Consider the following 18,238-nt stretch of genomic DNA (forward strand, 5'->3'; position numbering starts at 1 on the left):
AAAGGGAGTTCTGGCCATCACATTTAAAGGGACGGCACACCTTTTCAATTCCTTCCTTCCATAGGAAATACTGAAGGATAGGGGCACCTTCTTTTGGGGCTCATAGAATTGGACCCCCTGGTCCAATCTTTTTGAAACTTGGAAGATACTTTGGGGAGAGGCTCTAAATGCTATACTGAAAATTTGGTGCCTCTACCCCAAAAAACAGCCCCCCCAGAGCCCCAGATATTCACGGATCAATTCTCCATGATTTTCTATGGGAATAAATCTCCATAGGGAATAATAGAGTTCCCAGCAGACATTTCCCTCCCCTCCCCCCGCTTTCTGACGACCCTGAAGCGGGGGGAGGGCCTCCAAACCGGGGGATCCCCTGCCCCCACCTGGGGATTGGCAACCCTACTTCTGTGTCTGATTTTTTTTTGTCATTGCCTTGAAATCTTTGTGCTGCCTTGCCACATCCTATTCTTCTGATAGGTTTGGCTGCAGTTCTAAAGATGCTTTCCTGGGAATAACATGGGGCTTACTTCTGAGTGGACTTGTTTAGGAATGCTTCCTTTATCTTGCTATATTCCTGGCCTTCTCTCCTCCAGTTCTATCATCTTGAGCTGTCACAAATTCTCCTGCTCTTTAAACAACTCCTATTCTCTATCATTACCAATACAAATGGTTTCCATTCCTAAACATCTCATGCGGTGCTTCCCTCTCTATTCCTTTAAATCCCTCCTCCTAACCTACCTTTTCCTACAAAGAGATTGAATGAACCCCTAATCCTCATTCAAAATACACAGGCCACATCCTTTAACTTCAGCAGATTTAGAAGACTATGATCGATTTTGCACTAGGGCTTTTCCCGGGTAGAGAGCCCTTTTGCCCCGGGGCTTCTCTCCGTTTTCGCACAAGTTGCCCTGGAGCTGTGAGTTGGCATGCTGCTTTTCCACCACTTGTCAGAGGATCTCGCTTGCTGTGGAATAGTGGTGTGCCAACTCGCAGCTCTGGAGCAACTTGTGCGAAAACAGAGAGAAGCCCCAGAAGCAAAAGGGTTCTCTACCTGGACAAGCCGTAGCGCAAAATCGGTCTATAATTCAGTTTAGGATTGCACTGTAAGTCTAAATTGCATACTCAGATTCCTCTCTTTGTACCTTGCAGCTCCCCTTTTTTTCTTCTTTTTTTCCCCTCCCTTTTTTGTTTTGCCTGTTGTCCAATTTTATATTGTAAGCTCTTTCAGGCAAGGACCAGCATACTTTTTATTTGCTTGTTACTTTGTAACGTGGACATCTATATTTTAAGCCCTGTGTAAACAATAAAACAACACTATAAAAATCATCATCATCATCATCACTACATCAAGTTTATTAGTTCACTTCAACTCCCTATTTGTTTTTAGAATGAAAATGATTACAGAATAGGAAATGGAACCTGGATCTTTTCTCTTCTTCTGTAGTAGTATGTAGAGTCAAATTTACAAAAGAGAACAAAAGTCCAGTGGCATCTTAAAGACTAACAAATTTATTGCAGCAGAAGCTTTTCATGAGATGTATGAAGTATAAATCTGTTATAAAAGCGCATGCCAATATAAATTTGTTAGTTTTTAAGATACCACTGGACTCCTGTTTTATATTGTTGCTACAGATTAATATGGGCTACCCATCTGAGATGTATAAAGTGTATTTCAAGAACCAACTGATCCTTCATGAGAGAAATATATTGAAGGTGTAGTCCTAAATAATAAAGTATGATGGGCCACTGTTGAAAGGCTACTTATTGTTCAACATTTATTGGGTTTTGTTTACAAATAGCCGTCTCTTTATCTTCTATTGATTTTTTTGATAGTATGCTAACTTGGAGAGCCTCCTTCCTTCAGCACTATGCATGTGGAATGAAAATTTCTTACAGTCATTCTATAATTCATGAAAAATGTCTTGATAGCTGGACACAGTAAAGTTTTGAAGCAGATCCTTTCATACTGTAGAGGGAAGAATACTGCAGATTTGAATGCTCTCCCACATAAAACCCACCTGTAGAAAAACGAACACATTTTGCATACCTTGTTGAACGGCTACAACTTTCAGTAATTTTGCCTTTGGAATCAGGGCATGGAAAGTCCAGTTTAATTCAGAACAAGTATTTTGATCCTATTATAATGTACCTATAAGAGCCTTAATACAGCACCATCCTATGCTTGGCAAGCGAAAATGTCCTTTCAGTACAGAAGAAGTGACATACAGTGACCAACAGAGATCCCATAGTAAAAATTACTGCCATATGTTAGATACACAGTTTTGCCAATATTGATGTCTTGGTTGACACTGAAATGCTATTAGAATACCACAAAGTTGAATCATACATGGTCCTGCCTCTTTAAGATGTAACTTTCAGCCTAATTCTGTTCCATGCGGAAGCTTTGTTCAACTCTGATAATTATGGTTATTGCCACTATAGTAATGCTAGTATATTTCACTGAGCAATTGTGTCACGTAGAGTATGTCTGCAGCCCCATTTGCTACACTGCATAATTTGGACTCTGTGTTGCTACAGCACCTCATCCTAAATCAGCGAGACTCATTTAGTGGCTTGGGAGGTGCAGCTGGCTCTTCTGAGCACTGCTCCCAATGTGCCACCTTGCCTCATGTTTCAGGGAAGTGGGCAATTTTTAAATTATAACTATTTGTATATGGCTGGACTAGAGACTACAATAAATGCATTCATTCATTCAGGTAGTTCCCACCTTAAACCAGCCACCACTGGAGGAACACTTAAGCCTCCTTGAGCTGCAGGTCCCACATAAGATGTAGAAATAACTGCAGCTCTTTTGGATTACAGCAATGGTGAATGTGGCCTTCCCTGAGCAACCAAGTGAATACCATTACCCTAAACACTTAGGTTTACTGCTCATTAAACTGAATCACTAAGAATGCATAGGTATTCACTAGCTGAACTATTTTGTACAACAGTAGTGCTTTCACAAAATCCCCACTGGCAGCTTTTTATCTTCATGCTGTCAAAATCCAGAAGATAAATCTCCATCACAGTCCAATAATCTGGGCAAGCATACACAATAGGAAACAAAAAGTGAATCAAAGGCAGAAAGTAAGTGATGCTGAGAATTATTTTCAATAAGAATGACCAAGGGGCAAAGACTACATAAATAGTAATTATGGTTTAAGTCACTGACAGCCAACTGGTAGCTTACTCACAGCATCCAGTCCCTAATGTCCCTTTAATATTAGACATATCACTGGCTCTGATATGATACAGAGACTCTTTCTTTCCTAGGTGGGTGGCATGTATTGTAAGTAAGACCATGAATCAGTCATATAGTAAATGATAGTAAGGGACAGAAAAAAAATGTGCTTTCCTTCTTCTTGTAGGAACATCTCCCACATGGCAAAAAGTCATGGGATAAACTTATAGGCTAGCTTACTTATATTTTTAAAATGCAGATGCTTTGTGCATAACCTACAACACTAACTAAATATACAAATACATATTCTCATTTCATCCAGATGTTAGCAGCCAGAGTCTTCATGATGGATTTATTAATGAGATCTCGGGCACTGCCAGCCATATAGACAGCAGATGATAGATCTATGTTATAGCAACATAAAGCTGCAAATTCTAATAACAGTGTGTATAGGTATCTTTGATTTGGGAACACTGCTGTGTAAGTTTGCTTTGGTTGTAATTTCAGCAAGTATCAGACTTTCTTCCAGTCACTATCTTAAGCCTCTTCTTGTCTGAGATAATGCAAAACCAAATTTTCCTTGGAGCTTAAAATATAGCAATATTTAACATTAGTAGCACTGTAAAGAGACAGGGCTTTTAGAACATGGGTGAGCATATGGCTGACGCTCCGCAGTCTGCACTGGCTGCCTCTAAAGTACTGGATCCACTGCAAGGTCTTAGTTTTGACTTTTAAAGCCTTCTGCAGCCTGGGACCAACATACCTGCGGGACTGTCTCTCCCCATATATGCCCTGAAGGTTGCTTCGTTTGGCCTCCCAGTGTCTTTTGACTGTCCCCGGCCCAAGAGATGCCTGTCTTGTCTCTACCAGGGCTAGGGCTTTTTTGATCCTGGTCCCGACCTGATGGAGTCAAGAGGGAACAGGGCACCATGCTGAGGATGAGGGGAATGCGCCCTCAGAAGGGACCTCTTCTTCAGTTGGTGAGCAGGTATCCTTTTGCACCAAGGAACCATCCCTGGGCAGGGAGAGGGGGGGGGGGTCTTGGTAGTTGGTGATTCGATCCTTAGGCAAGTGGACAGCTAAGTGGCAAAACCGCATACTGACTGTGTGGTGACTTGCCTGCCTGGTGCGAAGGTAGTGAACATTATGTGTGTGGTAGATAGGCTGATAGACAGTGCTGGGGAGGAGCCAGTGGTCGTGGTGCATGTTGGCACCAACGATGTGGGGAAATGCAGTCATGAGGTCCTGGAGGAAAAATTTAGGCTGCTAGGCAGGAGACTCAAGGCCAGGATCTCCAAGGTAGCCTTCTCAGCAGTGCTACCTGTTCCACGCACAGGGCTGGAGAGACAGGCACAAATTAGAAGTCTCAATGTGTGGATGAGACGATGGTGATGGGAGGAAGGATTTAAGTTTGTTAAGCACAGGGATGCTTTTTGGAACAAGTGGGAGCTATACAAAAGAGATGGTCTCCACTTGTCCCCAGAAGGAACCAGGCTGCTGGCGCTTAAAATCAAAAAGGTGGCAGAGCAGTTTTTAAACTAAATCTTGGGGGAAAGCCCACAGGAGATGAAATGTCTATTGTTCGGGAGGACTCAAAGAGAAGAAGGGTTAGCTGTTACTTTTCGACCAGGCAATGGATTAGACTTGTCCACTGAGATGGTGACAAACAGTATGGACTGTCTGCCAAAGTCTCAAGGCAGCAGGAGCTTAACTTGCCTGGGAAATTATAGATGTTTGTATACAAATGCTAGAAGTGTCCTACGTAAAATTGAGGAGTTGGAATGCTTAGAGTTGGGGGAAAACATAGACATTGTGGGTATTTCAGAAACTTGGTGAAATGAGGAGAATCAGTGGGACATGGTGATTCCTGGATATAAATTATATTAGAAGGATAGGGAGCAAAGGGTTGGAGGTGGAGTGGCTCTGTATGTCAGAGAGGGTATACAGTCCAGTAGGATTGAGAAGGTCAGAGAATTAGATTCCCTTCTAGAAATGCTTTGGGTCAAAATAGTGGGCCCAAAAAGAAACTTAACTATAGAAGTTTGTTATCGCCCACAGGATCAAAAGATAGACGATTATAATATGATGAAAGAATTAAAGATATCAGTTAAAAACGTAAAAAACTGTCATAATAGGTGATTTTAACTACCCGCTGATTGATTGGGTCAATGTGTTCTAGTTGGGAGAAAGAGATTGAGTTTCTAGACACTCTGAATGACTGTGCTATGGAGCAGATGGTCACAGAACCTACCAGGGGTGGGGCGATCCTGGATTTGGTGCTAAGTAATGCCCAAGACCTGTCGAGAGATGTAAAAGTGATTGCACCACTTGGGAGCAGTGACCATAATGTTTTTGATTTTACCATTTGTATAAATAGGGAGTTGCCCCAAAAGACCAACACAACCACTTTTAACTTAAAAAGGGGTAAATGCTCTGAGATGAGGAGGCATGTAAAGAGGAAACTGAAAAGAAAGGTAAATAGAGTCAAAACCCTTGGGGAAGCTTGGAGGCTATTTAAAACTACAATCCTAGAAGCTCAGATAAACTATATACCACAAGTTAGGAAAGGCACAAATAGGTATAAGAAAAAGGCTGCATGGTTAACAAACAAAGTAATGGAAACTGTAAAAGGTAAGAAGGATTCCTTTAAGCTGTGGAAAGCTAGTCCAAGTGAGTCTTAATAAAAGGGAACACAGGCTGTGGCAAATCAAATGCAAGACTGTGATCAGGCAGGCAAAAAGGGACTATGAGGAGCATATTGCAAAAAACATAAAGACAAACAATAAAAATTTCTTCAAATATATTAGAAGCAGGAAACCAGCCAGGGAGGCAGTGGGGCCCTTGGGTGACCAAGGGGTAAAAGGATTACTGAAGGAGGATAGAGAAATGGCTGAGAAGCTGAATGCTTTTTTTGCCTCTGTCTTCACTGTGGAAGATGAGAAGTGTTTGCCCACTCCAGAACCACTATTTTTGAAAGGGGTGTTGAAGGACCTGAGCCAGACTGAGGTGATGAGAGAGGAGGTCCTACAACTGATAGAAAAATTAAAAACTAATGCCACCAGGCCCGGATGGCACAAATCCAAGAGTTCTGAAAGAACTCAAAGGTGAACTTGTGGATCTCCTGACAAAAATATGTAATCTTTCATTAAAATCTGCCTCCATTCCTGAGGACTGGAAGGTAGCAAATGTCATCCCCATCTTTAAAAAGGATTCCAGACCAGATCTGGGAAATTACAGACCAGTCAATCTGACTTCAATACCGGGAAAGTTGGTAGAAACCATTATTAAAGAGAGAATGAGCAGGCATACTGATGAACAAAAGTTATTGAGGAAGACTCAGCATGGGTTCTGTAAGGAAAGATCTTGTTTCACTAACCTGTTAGAATTCTTTGAGGGGGTGAACAAACATGTGGACAAAGGTGACCCAATAGATGTTGTTTACCTTTGACATCTAGAAAGCTTTTGATAAAGTTCCTCATCAAAGGCTCCTTAGTAAGCTCGAGAGTCATGGAGTAAAAGGACAAGTCCTCTTGTGGATCAAAACCTGGCTAATTAATAGGAAGCAGAGAGTGAGTATAAATGGGCAATTTTCACAGTGGAGGATGGTAAGCAGAGGGGTGCCACAGGGCTCAGTACTGGGCCCCACGCTCTTTAACTTGTTCATTAATGATTTGGAGTTGAAAGTAAGCAGTGAAGTGGCTAAATTTGCAGATGACACTAAGTTGTTCAGGGTGGTGAAAACCAGAGAGGATTGTGAGGCACTTCAAAGGAATCTGTCGAGGCTGGGTGAGTGGGCGTCAATGTGGCAGATGTGGTTCAGTGTGGCCAAGTGTAAAGTAATTCACATTGGGGCCAAAAATCCTAGCTATAAATACAAGTTGATGGGGTGTGAACTGGCAGAGACTGACCAAGAGAGAGATCTTCAGGTCGTGGTAGATAACTCACTGAAAATGTTAAGACAGTGTGCGATTGGAATAAAAAAGGCCAACGCCATGCTGGGAATTATTAGGAAGGGAATTGAAAACAAATCAGCCAGTATCATAATGCCCCTGTATAAATCAATGGTGCTGCCTCATTTGGAGTACTGCATACATTTCTGGTTACCGCACCTCAAAAAAGATATTGCATTGGAAAAAGTGCAGAAAAGGGCAACCAGAATAATTAAAGGGTTGGGACACTTTCGCTATGAAGAAAGGTCAAAATGTTTGGGGCTCTTTAGCTTGGAGAAACGTCAACTGCAGGGTGACATGATAGCGGTTTACAAGATTATGCATGTGATAGAGAACGTAGAGAAAGAAGTACTTTTCTCCCTTTCTCACAATACAAGAACTTGTGGGCATTCAATGAAATTGCTGAGCAGTCAGGTTAGAACTGATAAAAGGAAGTACTTCTTTAATTCACTGCCACAGGAGGTGGTGGCAGCTACAAGCATAGTCAGCTTCAAGAGGGGAATGGATATGCATATGGAGCAGAGGTCCATCAGAGGCTATTAGCCGCAGCTTATTGTTGGAACTCTCTGTTTGGAGCTGTGATGCTCTGTATTCTTGCTCTGGGGGGGCACAGTGGAAGGGTTTCTGGCCCCACTGGTGGACCTCTTGATGGCACTTGGGTTTTTTTGGCCACTTTGTGACACACAGTGTTGAACTGGATGGGCCATTGTCCTGATCCAACATGGCTTCTCTTATGTTCTTAATCAGCTCCCTGTGGAGATCCAGGCCCTACATGGCTTGTTAGCCTTTGGTAGGGTCTGTAAAATGGAGCTGTTCCACCAGGCTTTTGAATGAGGCAGTGGGCATCCATTTGTTAGATCCATTGGCCTCCCCTGCTGTTCCATCATGTTGTACCATCATCGGTGTCGAAAAAATTATGCTATTAATATAGTATTGCGATTTCATCATTATTTGGACTGTTTATTACTGATGGGGGCCAGTGGGTTATGTAATATAATATATGGTATGTAAAGTGCTGATTAGATTTTGAGCTTAATGCTGTAACTAATTTTATTATGATTTTAGCTGTTTTGATTATTTGTTTTATTATTGTATATTTGATGTACTCCACTCTGAGCCCCTATGGGGGAATGGGCGGAATATAAATAAACTAATAATAATAATAACTAAACTAATAATAATTGCACAGCAATCGTGTAGAACTGAGAAATATAGCTCCGCACACAACACAGTAACTTCTCAAATTATTTAGGTTGCCTTTTAATACCTCTGCTGTCTCAAGAAAAAACAGAATACTAGCTATTACCTACAACATATATAAAGTTAATATTTTACTTATAATCAACTTTCTTATGGCTTTACAGTATCTCTGATGATATGATCAGCAGCTGCTATCAGAATTTTAAGAACTCATTTGCCTTTGCTAATAATTAACAAAATATGTTCCTGTACAGACAAAATATGCTCCTTTACGGACTTGAAAAACCATTTGTGCAAATTACAGGTTATTTTTCTCATGTAGGATTGGCGTGTTTAGCATTTTTAGAAAATAATTATATATATATATATATATATATATATATATATATATATATATATATATATATATATATATATATATATATATATATATATATATATATATATATGACTGTTGCATGTGTGTGTGTGTTTCTAGCTTCTATTTGTTGTTACTCTTGACACAGCTCTCATAGAAAATATCACTGAAAACATTGCAATTACTGCTAAAATTATTTTTTTATTACTTTACTATACTTTGAATACCATGTGGTAAACTTAGCATTACAGTAGAGTGTTGTGGGTATTTTGTCAGGAACACTCCATATCCCAGGGTTAATGTCAACATACTTTGTCAGTATTAGCTATCTTCCTTCTTACTAATACTAGTAATAATATTCATAGAACAATTGATAATTCATACAAGTGTGTGAGCTTGTAACAAAAGGCTGTAACATACAGATTAGGAATTCTGTTTTCTAAGCTTCCTAGAGAAGGTCAATGTGAACTGGTTTTTCTCCCCACACAATATGGCCTGTCTGTGGATTTTTAAGAGTTTGAAGTAGGAGAACACTCTGTCTATGTAAAAAGAGTGCCTGCTGCTAGTAGCCGCCCTGAGTCCATTTGGAATGGGCGGGATATAAATAAAAAGTAAATAAATAAATAAAAATAAATATTTCCAGCTTGAAGCAACAGAAAATCATACAAAAATCTCAATTATCTTTTTCAGTACCATGGACAAGACCATCCAGATGGTACCTCTTGCAATGAATAGAATCACTTAAATGTGTCTAAAACACAAACTGAGCTATAACAGCTATTGTCCAGATTATCTGACTTCAGTTGTAGTGGTAAATATTCATATTCAGTGGATTTAATTTTCAGATAAAGTTACTCATTTTAACAGCATGAGGGATACACAGATAGGATGCTGAACACTCTACCACAGACTGTCTTCCACACATTTCTCTCTCTGATTGATTGGGATACCAGAAGTGAGCCTGGCTGCAAGAGCTAGGAAAGACTGGAGATGAGATCAGTACCCTCAACCACACACAACTTTTACTCTTAAAATTGAATCCCACCTCTTAGTTCATTCATAACTAGTTTCTTTAAAAGCCAGTTCTACCACCATCTCATCCAGTCTCAGTCTGATTTATTGACGTTATCCAGCTAGATTTGAGCACTATCACATCATACGCATCAGTGAAAGAGTCAAGTTCATGCTTTACAGTACAATTCTAAACAGAGATGTTATGGCAATTATGTTGGAGTTTTAATACTAGATTTGTTGAGGTCAGAGTGAACTTGGTAAAGTGTAGTTGCTCTTTCTTGTATGGATGTAGACAACTTTAAAATATCTAAAATAGTTATCTTTTTAATTATAGGTCAACAGGAGTGCAAAACCACAATTAGTTTGGTTAGATTTCAACTTTATCACTCATTTTTTCCCTTATTACAGTAGCTATGAAAGGAAAAAGGTGACTGATACTTAACGCTGGCATAATACCATGAGGAAGTCCTATTATTACAGTTCTTTAATCCTTTTCATTTGTCATACTTGTGTGCATCACCATAAATGGATCACAACCTCCACTTTGCTGAGATATACATTCTCACTTTTCTTAGCAGACTTCTAAAACAAAAGATATTCCATAGCCCAGCACTAAATTACAAAACCCAGATTTACTCACCCAAGTGTGGTCATAGTGACTATGGTATACCAGAAGGCAGCAGGGATGCTGGTGAATTTGCTGGCTGATGAACCTTTCTCAGCATAAAACATAACTGTAGCAAAGATGATGATGGCCATAGTGAGAGAAAAGAGGAGAAAGCCAAGTTCCGATGCACAACTTTTCAGAGTGTAGCCCAGGATGCGTAAACCCTGTGAGTGGCGGGAAAACTTAAAGATCCGGAAGACCCGGAAGACACGTAGTGTTACAAAGGCCCCACTGACATCCTCATTGTTGGTCATCACAAGAGCAATGTAATAGGGCATAATAGCCACGACATCAATGATGCTCATTACACTACGCACAAACTTGTAGCGGCTTGGGGCAGCCACCAGACGCAACAGATACTCAACAGTGAAGATCATGACACAGGCTGTATCCAGGCAGAAGAAAGCCACATCATACCGCTCTCCACAGGACAGCTCCTTGATGGCACCAGGACTTACCCCACAGGGCACTGTCTCCACCACATTGGCGATGACAGAAACGGCAATGAAGAAGCCTGTTACATAGTAGAAGACCAGGGCCAGAGTGCTGGTGTGTGGATTCTCAAAGGCCCGCCACATCCTTTGCCGAGCTGTCATGGAGGGCAAATTGCTTTCATTAGCATTATCCTGATCGGCATCATCCTGAAGACGCTCAGCATTCTCCCGTCGTCGATCCTTATATTCCTCATAGCAACAATCACCAATGATCTCAGGAATTATCCCAAAGAATGCCAGCTCCTCATCATAGGCTGAGATACACTCTTGACGGGGATAGTGTAGTTTCCCTGTACGGTAAAAATTGAGGATGTGTCGGAAGATGTCAGGATCACGGTCGAAAAAGTATTGCTGTGTCTCTGGATGGTAGAAAAAATCCCTCTCTGAACTGCCCAGCAGCGTGTCAGGATAGCGTTCCAGGGTGTTTAACCAGGTCTGGAACTGGGTCCCACTCACATTCAGCACTATTAGTGAGTCCTGGCTTCGCTTCCTCTCCTGGCGGGGAGGATTTGGCATGGGATTTGTGGCCACCGGCATCCATCCTATAGCAGCCGCCCGAGCAAAAGGCAACCATGCTGCCACTCCTGCTGCCATTCTGTAAGCTGCTACTGGTATTGCTGAGAGATCTTTGGGGAAGCAATCCAACCTGCTAGAATGTAAAAAAGAAAAAGAAAAAGTGTATCAAGCAATTAGGACGTCCACCATTTCTAAAAGACAAAGACCATATCCATTTGTGCCTTCTTTAATGTCATTTCCCCCGGTTTCTCCCTGTTCCACCATTCCTTTCACTCGGTTTAAGATATGTTGATTTAGGATCTTAATAAAACTATAGTACATAACGAGCTGACAGACACGATTTTACAAAATTCAATACTGCCTATTTGAAAAATATGAAAGGATAGTGTCTGGAATAGCTAATCATCCAACCTATCAGGTCTAGTAAGCAGCAATCAACTGATCAGGCAGGTCGAAAGCACAACCCCCTAGCTAGGGAAATTCCTGCTCCATCCTGGTTCCTGGTGATATGTTCTAAAAGACAAATACAAATCTCCACCCACCTGTTCCTACACTGCCAATCAGTTGCCAGTAAGAAGAAAGGAAAGAAGAAGCTGGGTCAAATCCTTAAAAGAGCAGCTGAGGAATGTCTTCCTAATTATTCCCTGTTGACCACAGTGTGTTCAATAAACAGCATGATGTAGCAGAGGTGTGCAGAAGATCCCCTCTCTTTTCATAGTTAATTTTACTATCATCCTTATCATGCGTACATCATACCCGAACCACCTGTATACACTTCCTCATTTAAGGAACATGGGTACATGGCAAACCAGCAAGTTCAAACTTTAACAAACCAAGCTTCCCTTTCAGCAAAACATACCGAAGAACAGGACGGGGAACCGGAAACTGGTGAAAGAAATCTCGGGGGAAATAAGACTAATGAAAAGTGTTCCCTTCATCTGTGGAAGAATATGCAGCTGTGGAAGAGCCATAAGGACATGTGGAAATAAAAGGGGTTTGGGGGGGGACTGAGGAAGAAAATCCTAAGAAAAGGACGTATTTTACACAGGAAGGAAATTCGGGAGTGACATACAAGCTATCCAAGAGAAGGAAGATTGATTCCAAGGATGGAGTGGGAGAGAGTAAGTGAGATGGGGGGTGGGGGGAGAGGGGTTGGAACATGTTGGAGAGTTTGGACATTCAAGAAGCACAAGAGGCTGTGAGGAGGAGGGAATCTAAATATGTCTGAGAGAAAGAGCAGTTCAGATATAAACTGAACTTTCATCAGGGGGAGGGAGGGTGGCTCAGTGGCAGAGCATCTGCTTGGGAAGCAGAAGGTCCCAAGTTCAATCCCCGGCATCTCCAACTAAAAAGGATCCAGGCAAGTAGGCATGAAAAACCTCCGCTTGAGACCCTGGAGAGCCGCTGCCAGTCTGAGTAGACAATACTGACTTCGATGGACCGAGGGTCTGATTCAGTAGAAGGCAGCTTCATATGTATTCATAAAGAGAAGAGCGGGCGATTTAGCAATGAAAGGGACTGAAGGGGAATCCCGTGAGGCGGCTGACCGTCAGGTGTAGTCCTGAAAGGATTCAAAAAGACGTCGGGAGTTTCACGGACAACAGCAGGGAACACCCAGGGGGTGCAAAACGGAGGCGACTCTTCGCAGAGGTCTGCTGAAGAACAGCTCAGGCCAAAAAGCCCTCTCCCGTCGTGGGGAGGGAGGGGGGGCGGGAAGGGTGTGGGCAAAACCCAGCGGGGGGTCTCGCGGCACCTCGAGGGCAGTCAGCATCCCAGACGACGCTTTTGGCGCATTCGGGTTTCTCTCCTCCGCACGCCCCAGCCGGAGAACCGGGAGAGTTGGAAGCCAAAGCAAGCGCGAGGAGGTCGGGGAGGGCTCGGGAAGGGAGCCCCTGACGTCGGCGCCTCTCGGGGAGGAGCGAAAAGGCCCGCGGCGCCGTGGAAGCCACGCGCTCGCTGACCCGCGCCTGCCAAAACGCACTTATGGGGCGGGAGAGTGGACCGGCGAGGCTCGCGCGGGGCGTGCCCGGCCGCGGTTCGGGCGCCCTTCGGATGAGCGTTGCCGAGTTGCCCTTCTCCCCCCCCCCCCCCCCCCCGGGCACACACCAGTTGCCTGCCGTCGCTGGGCGCCTCCCAAACTCTCCTCCCCGCGCCCCCTGGAGGCCGAGCGGGTGGCCCAGCGGCTAGACGGCGGCAGCGGCGAAGGCAGGTCCAGCCAAGCCAGGCGTGCAATCCGCCCCCCCCCCCGCGCGCCTCCCCTCGCCGTTGCCTTACCTGGCGAAGTGCGGCCAGAGCGCGGGGTTTGCATAGAGGCTGCCCGGGGGAAGGGGCGAGCGCGGCTTGCGGCCCCCTACCGGGCTGGGCTGGGCTCGCCTCCTTGGGGTCCCCCGCAGCAGCAGCAACAAGTGGAGCGGCAGACGCCGAGGGAGGGCGACGCAATCGCGCCCGCCGGCTCACTGCAGCCCCTCTCCTCCCAGGGCGGCGGCGGCGGCGTGTCGGGTCAGGCGGGAGGGTCCATGCCGCTGGCTGCTGGCGGAGGGCAGGGCTGCGGGCGCGGCTGCTCCTCGCTCCGCCGGGGCGCCCATGCCACGGCGAGCCTTGCCTGCCGCCGCCGCTCGGCTGCTGCTGGGGCTGCGGAGATGGGAGGCAGGAGGTAACAGCGGGCGGGGAGTGTGTGTGTGGGGGGGGAGAGAGAAACCCACCCCGCCGCAGCCGCCGCCGCCGCTGCAGGTTCTTCTTTCGCAGGCGGTTTCCACGCCTGGCTTTGCCTGCCAATGTCACTGGAGGGAGAAGAAGGCAGCGGGGAATCGTGGCGTTCGGCAGCAGGAGGAGGGGGGCATCGATCCGGAGGGGAACAAAGAGAATTACAAATCGGCGCACACACTCCCGCTTGGCAGTACAGGCGAAGGGACGGCGCGGCTGTGTGTCTGCCTGGGCGTCTCGCTCAGCTCTTCCCCCACCCACCCACCCACCCACCCAAACACGCACAACTAGGAGATCTGGAGTGGATTTTCTATTCTGGAGGAAATCACAAAAGGAAAAAAAAAAAAGGGTTGTTTTTACCAGAAAAGGAGTTGTTGAAACTTTATGTGCCTTTTAAAAAATTCTCCTTGAAAGCCCGGCCCTGTGAGATCATGCAACCCAAACACGGCTGTGTTTTACAGCCCTCATCCAAATCGCTTAGAACCAGACTTAAGTGAGCGTCGTCCCTGGGACGCTGCCGGCGGCTTTTCTTGTACCTGTCCGTTTGTCAAACCCGGGGGAAAAAAATCCTCTGCTTTCTGGCCACTAGATGGCGCGTAGAGGACGAAGAGTTTGCCCCGAACCTTCCAGCTCCCAAACTTCAGAGAACATGAACCTTTTCCCCACACAGCTCACCTCGCAGTCACAATCCTGTTCCCTCCGCAGCGTCTGTCGGATTTCCCACCATCTGCGCCGGAGTTACAAGAAGTCCTGCGGCTTTTGCGTAGCAAACCTAAACTGGGTTTTAGCGGTTTACGTTTGCTACGCAAAAGCTGCGGCACTTCCTGTAACTTCGGTGCAGATGGTGGGAAATCCAACCAGACGCTGCGGAGGGAACAGGATTGTGACTGCGAGGTGAGCTGTGTGCGAAAGCAGTCAAAATCTGACCTAGCAGATACTGAATGCTATACCAGCGTCCGTGGTGTGCAGTACCACTGGCAACTGGACTCACATGCCCAAAGTACAAAGCAAACAGAATTATCACTGGTATGAAACCTACAACTACTAGCCGCTATGAGAACTACTGAGGTAAAACAGCCTAAGTCATAGCCAACTTATGGCAACCTTGTAGGGTTTTCAAGTTTGCCATTGCCTGCTTCTGCATAGAGACCCTGGAATTCCTTAATGGTCTCCAATCCAAACACTACCAGTGGCAACCCTTGTTAGCTTCTATGGTGGACCCCTGGCACTTCCCCACTATCAGGCAGGTTTCCCGTCAAAAAATCAGTTCCCAGCTGTGACTGAGCAATCCCAACCAGTGTGGATTTAGTTACTGTTTTAAAAGTCTGTTGTTCCACCCCAATACGAAAATCTAATTTGTCTTTGAGACCAACCCAGGAACCTGGAGGGATAAGCTGGATCCCTCTCGTTTATTACCTTCCAATGTCTCTTGAGATGGTATAACATTCAAACAGAAATGACAGTTTTACTTAATAGACAGTGTAGTCAGAGGGCAGAAATGCTGAGGTAAAATTGTTAATGCAGATTATTATTCTTCTAACAATCAAAATAGTGTTGTTGAAGCTTATTTTCATATATTCTTGGATCCTAACAGTGAGAGGCATTTGAGTATTTTAGTTACAGTTATAATGTTTTTTTTCATATAGTTTACTATAACTCTTAAGGTTTCCTGGAGATGGTCTCTTTATTTGTGTGCCTCAACTCTCCGCCTTTTGGAAACCACAGTTTATTCCAATATTCTGAAATGTCTAAATCTGATTCTCTTCACAACAGAACAAAGGTCTCCTCCAGGGCTTTTTAGGTAGAAAAAGCCCAGCAGGAACTCATTTACGTATTATGCCACACCCACTGCTGTAACTATTGTTTTGCACAGGGCTTTTTTGTAGAAAAAGCCCAGCAGGAACTCTTTTACATATTAGGCCACACCCTCTGACACTAAGCCAGCCAGAACTGCGTCCCTGTGCGTTCCTGCTAAAACCCCCTCCCCTGGTCTCCTCAGAAGAAACCCCCTTGTGGCTGAGCAGGAATTATTCTTCTCCTCTGAAGATATAACCCTTTTCTTTTGGCTTGAATGGGAGTTTCAGCATACTACCTAATTGCCCTTGCCAAAGATCTCAGTCCCAGCTCTGGTGTTTGTGTTAAAATGGACTTCAGTTTAGGCTAACTTTAAGATGTTCAGTTCTGATACTGACTTCTTCCTCAGAATTGATTGAAAACAGTTAAGGCAAGAAGTTGTTTCCCTTCACTCCAAAGGTGAACCTGTCTGAGTGACTCTGTCAGACTCACTGGCCGTTTTCCCACTTACCTTACCCCGGAGCGACGTCCCTCTTCACCGCGCTGCGTCTGCGCGGATTTCGCACAAACAGCTGCACAGCACCAGGAAGAGCCGCATAGTCCCGGGGCTTTTGCGTCGCAAATGTAAACTGCTTTTTGGCGGTTTACATTTGCGATGCAAAAGCCCCGGGACTACGCAGCTCTTCCTAGTGCTGCGCAGCAGTTAGTGCGAAATCCGCGCAGACGCAGCGCGGTGAAGAGGGACGTCGCTCCAGGGTAAGGTAAGTGGGAAAACGGCCAGTGACTCCAACCAATTCTGTCACAAGCCAACTGAATGACTGTCTGACTTCCCAAAGACCAACTCGCCAAAAGACTCCAAAAAGATCATGCCCTCAGCACTCATCTAATCATATAATTCTCCTTAGCTGGCTCTGGCTAATCATAAGAAAGGGGGGGAGGGAGGAGCAGCCTGTCACTCAAGCTTTCCATTCCAGTGAAGAGTTAACCCTTCACCTCCCAGGTCTCTGAAATTGCTGCACTAGAAAACCTTGAGTTAAGGGCAGACCATCACAGTTTCCTAATTCTGACAAAACTGAGCTTGCCTGGGCTATCCAGGTCAGGGCTCCTAACTGTATATCTACTGTTTAACATTGTAAAAGAAGAAGAAGATAGCAGTTACAACTAAATGTCAGAAATATTCAGCCCTTAAGGTTTTTATTCACCTAAAATTGGAGTTTGCCAGAAAATGTAATATATGACGTAACTCAAAAATTTCAGTAAATTGCTCTGCCATTCTAACTAGAGTTGCATCCTTGAAAGGAGAAACTAGAGTTGCATCCTCTACTGGAGAAAGTTTTCCTTCCAGATGTTTCATTCTCAGCTGCAGAGAACATCCTGAGTGGCATTGCAGCCGGAGCAGGCTCTCTGACCTTGGCTGCTGTGCCGAGAAGGTCAGAGCACCTGCTCCGGCTGCAATGCCACTGAGGATGTTCTCCACAGCTAAGAACGAAACGTCTGGAAGGAAAACTTTCTCCAGTAGAACACGGCACTTGAGCCCGAAAGATTCTACAAACCCTAATGATGTTACCAGCCATGAAAACCTGAAATCTTTGATAAATAAGACAATGTACAGTAAAACTCTAAAACATTTAGCAAAGCCACCTAAAGTATACAATAAAACAATATTACAATTTTACCTCATTAAACTATATGGTGTCTCCTAAATGGCAAAAGCTTTTTGATTTCTGATGCCCCAGCTAACAGCCTCATCTACCTATTTATTTACTTGAATTACTCGCTTGCTACATCCTTAATGCTGTAGGTCAGTGGCCCCCAACCTTTTTGGCACCAGGGACTGGCCCCAGGGCCAGCAGGGTGGGGGCACCAAATTCTGCCTCCCCCTGCTCCCCGCAGCGCCCTGCAGCCTCACCACCCTCCCACGGCACCTCCTCCTCCCTCCATTTTCAGCATTTTAAGGCTCGGGAAGGGGGCATGAAGTGCGTCCCGGGCTCTTTAAAGGCTGACCCCCCCCTCCAATCAGCTGTTCAGTGGGGAAAACCGCAGCAGCAGTGATGAGTGACCAGCTGAAAAAGATGCGCTGCCCTTGCCTCCTCCCCACTTCCTTCCTGGGTGTGAGAAGGAAGTAGGTAGGAGGTAAGGGCAGTGTGACTTTTTCAGTGGGTCGCTCACTGCTGCTGCCATGGTTTTCCCTGCTGATCAGCTGACCAGCGGGGCGTCGGCCTTTAAAGAGCTCAGGAGGCACTTCATGGCCCCTTACAATGGTAAAAACGAAGGGAGGAGGAGGCGCCATGGGGGGGTGGAGTGGTGAGGCTGCGGGGCACCATGGGGGGGGGCAGCAAGGCTGCACAGCCCAGTTGCTAA

General features: G+C 44.9%; 1 protein-coding gene across 1 annotated transcript in view; it reads right to left on the reverse strand.

Moving 5' to 3' along the window:
- The window catches only part of KCND2 (potassium voltage-gated channel subfamily D member 2), a 465,895-nt gene extending 452,192 nt beyond the window's left edge, over positions 1 to 13,703 (reverse strand). The window contains exons 1-2 of the mRNA XM_060244843.1: positions 13,655 to 13,703; positions 10,344 to 11,513 (exon numbers count right to left, since the gene is read on the reverse strand). Of these exons, the coding sequence (XP_060100826.1) occupies positions 10,344 to 11,458 (1,115 nt within the window). The 5' untranslated portion in view covers positions 11,459 to 11,513; positions 13,655 to 13,703. The remainder of the gene's footprint in view (positions 1 to 10,343; positions 11,514 to 13,654) is intronic.
- Positions 13,704 to 18,238: the final 4,535 nt, after the last annotated feature.

The sequence above is a fragment of the Heteronotia binoei genome, chromosome 8 (genome assembly GCF_032191835.1).
Source record: "Heteronotia binoei isolate CCM8104 ecotype False Entrance Well chromosome 8, APGP_CSIRO_Hbin_v1, whole genome shotgun sequence".
Taxonomy (NCBI): domain Eukaryota; kingdom Metazoa; phylum Chordata; class Lepidosauria; order Squamata; family Gekkonidae; genus Heteronotia; species Heteronotia binoei.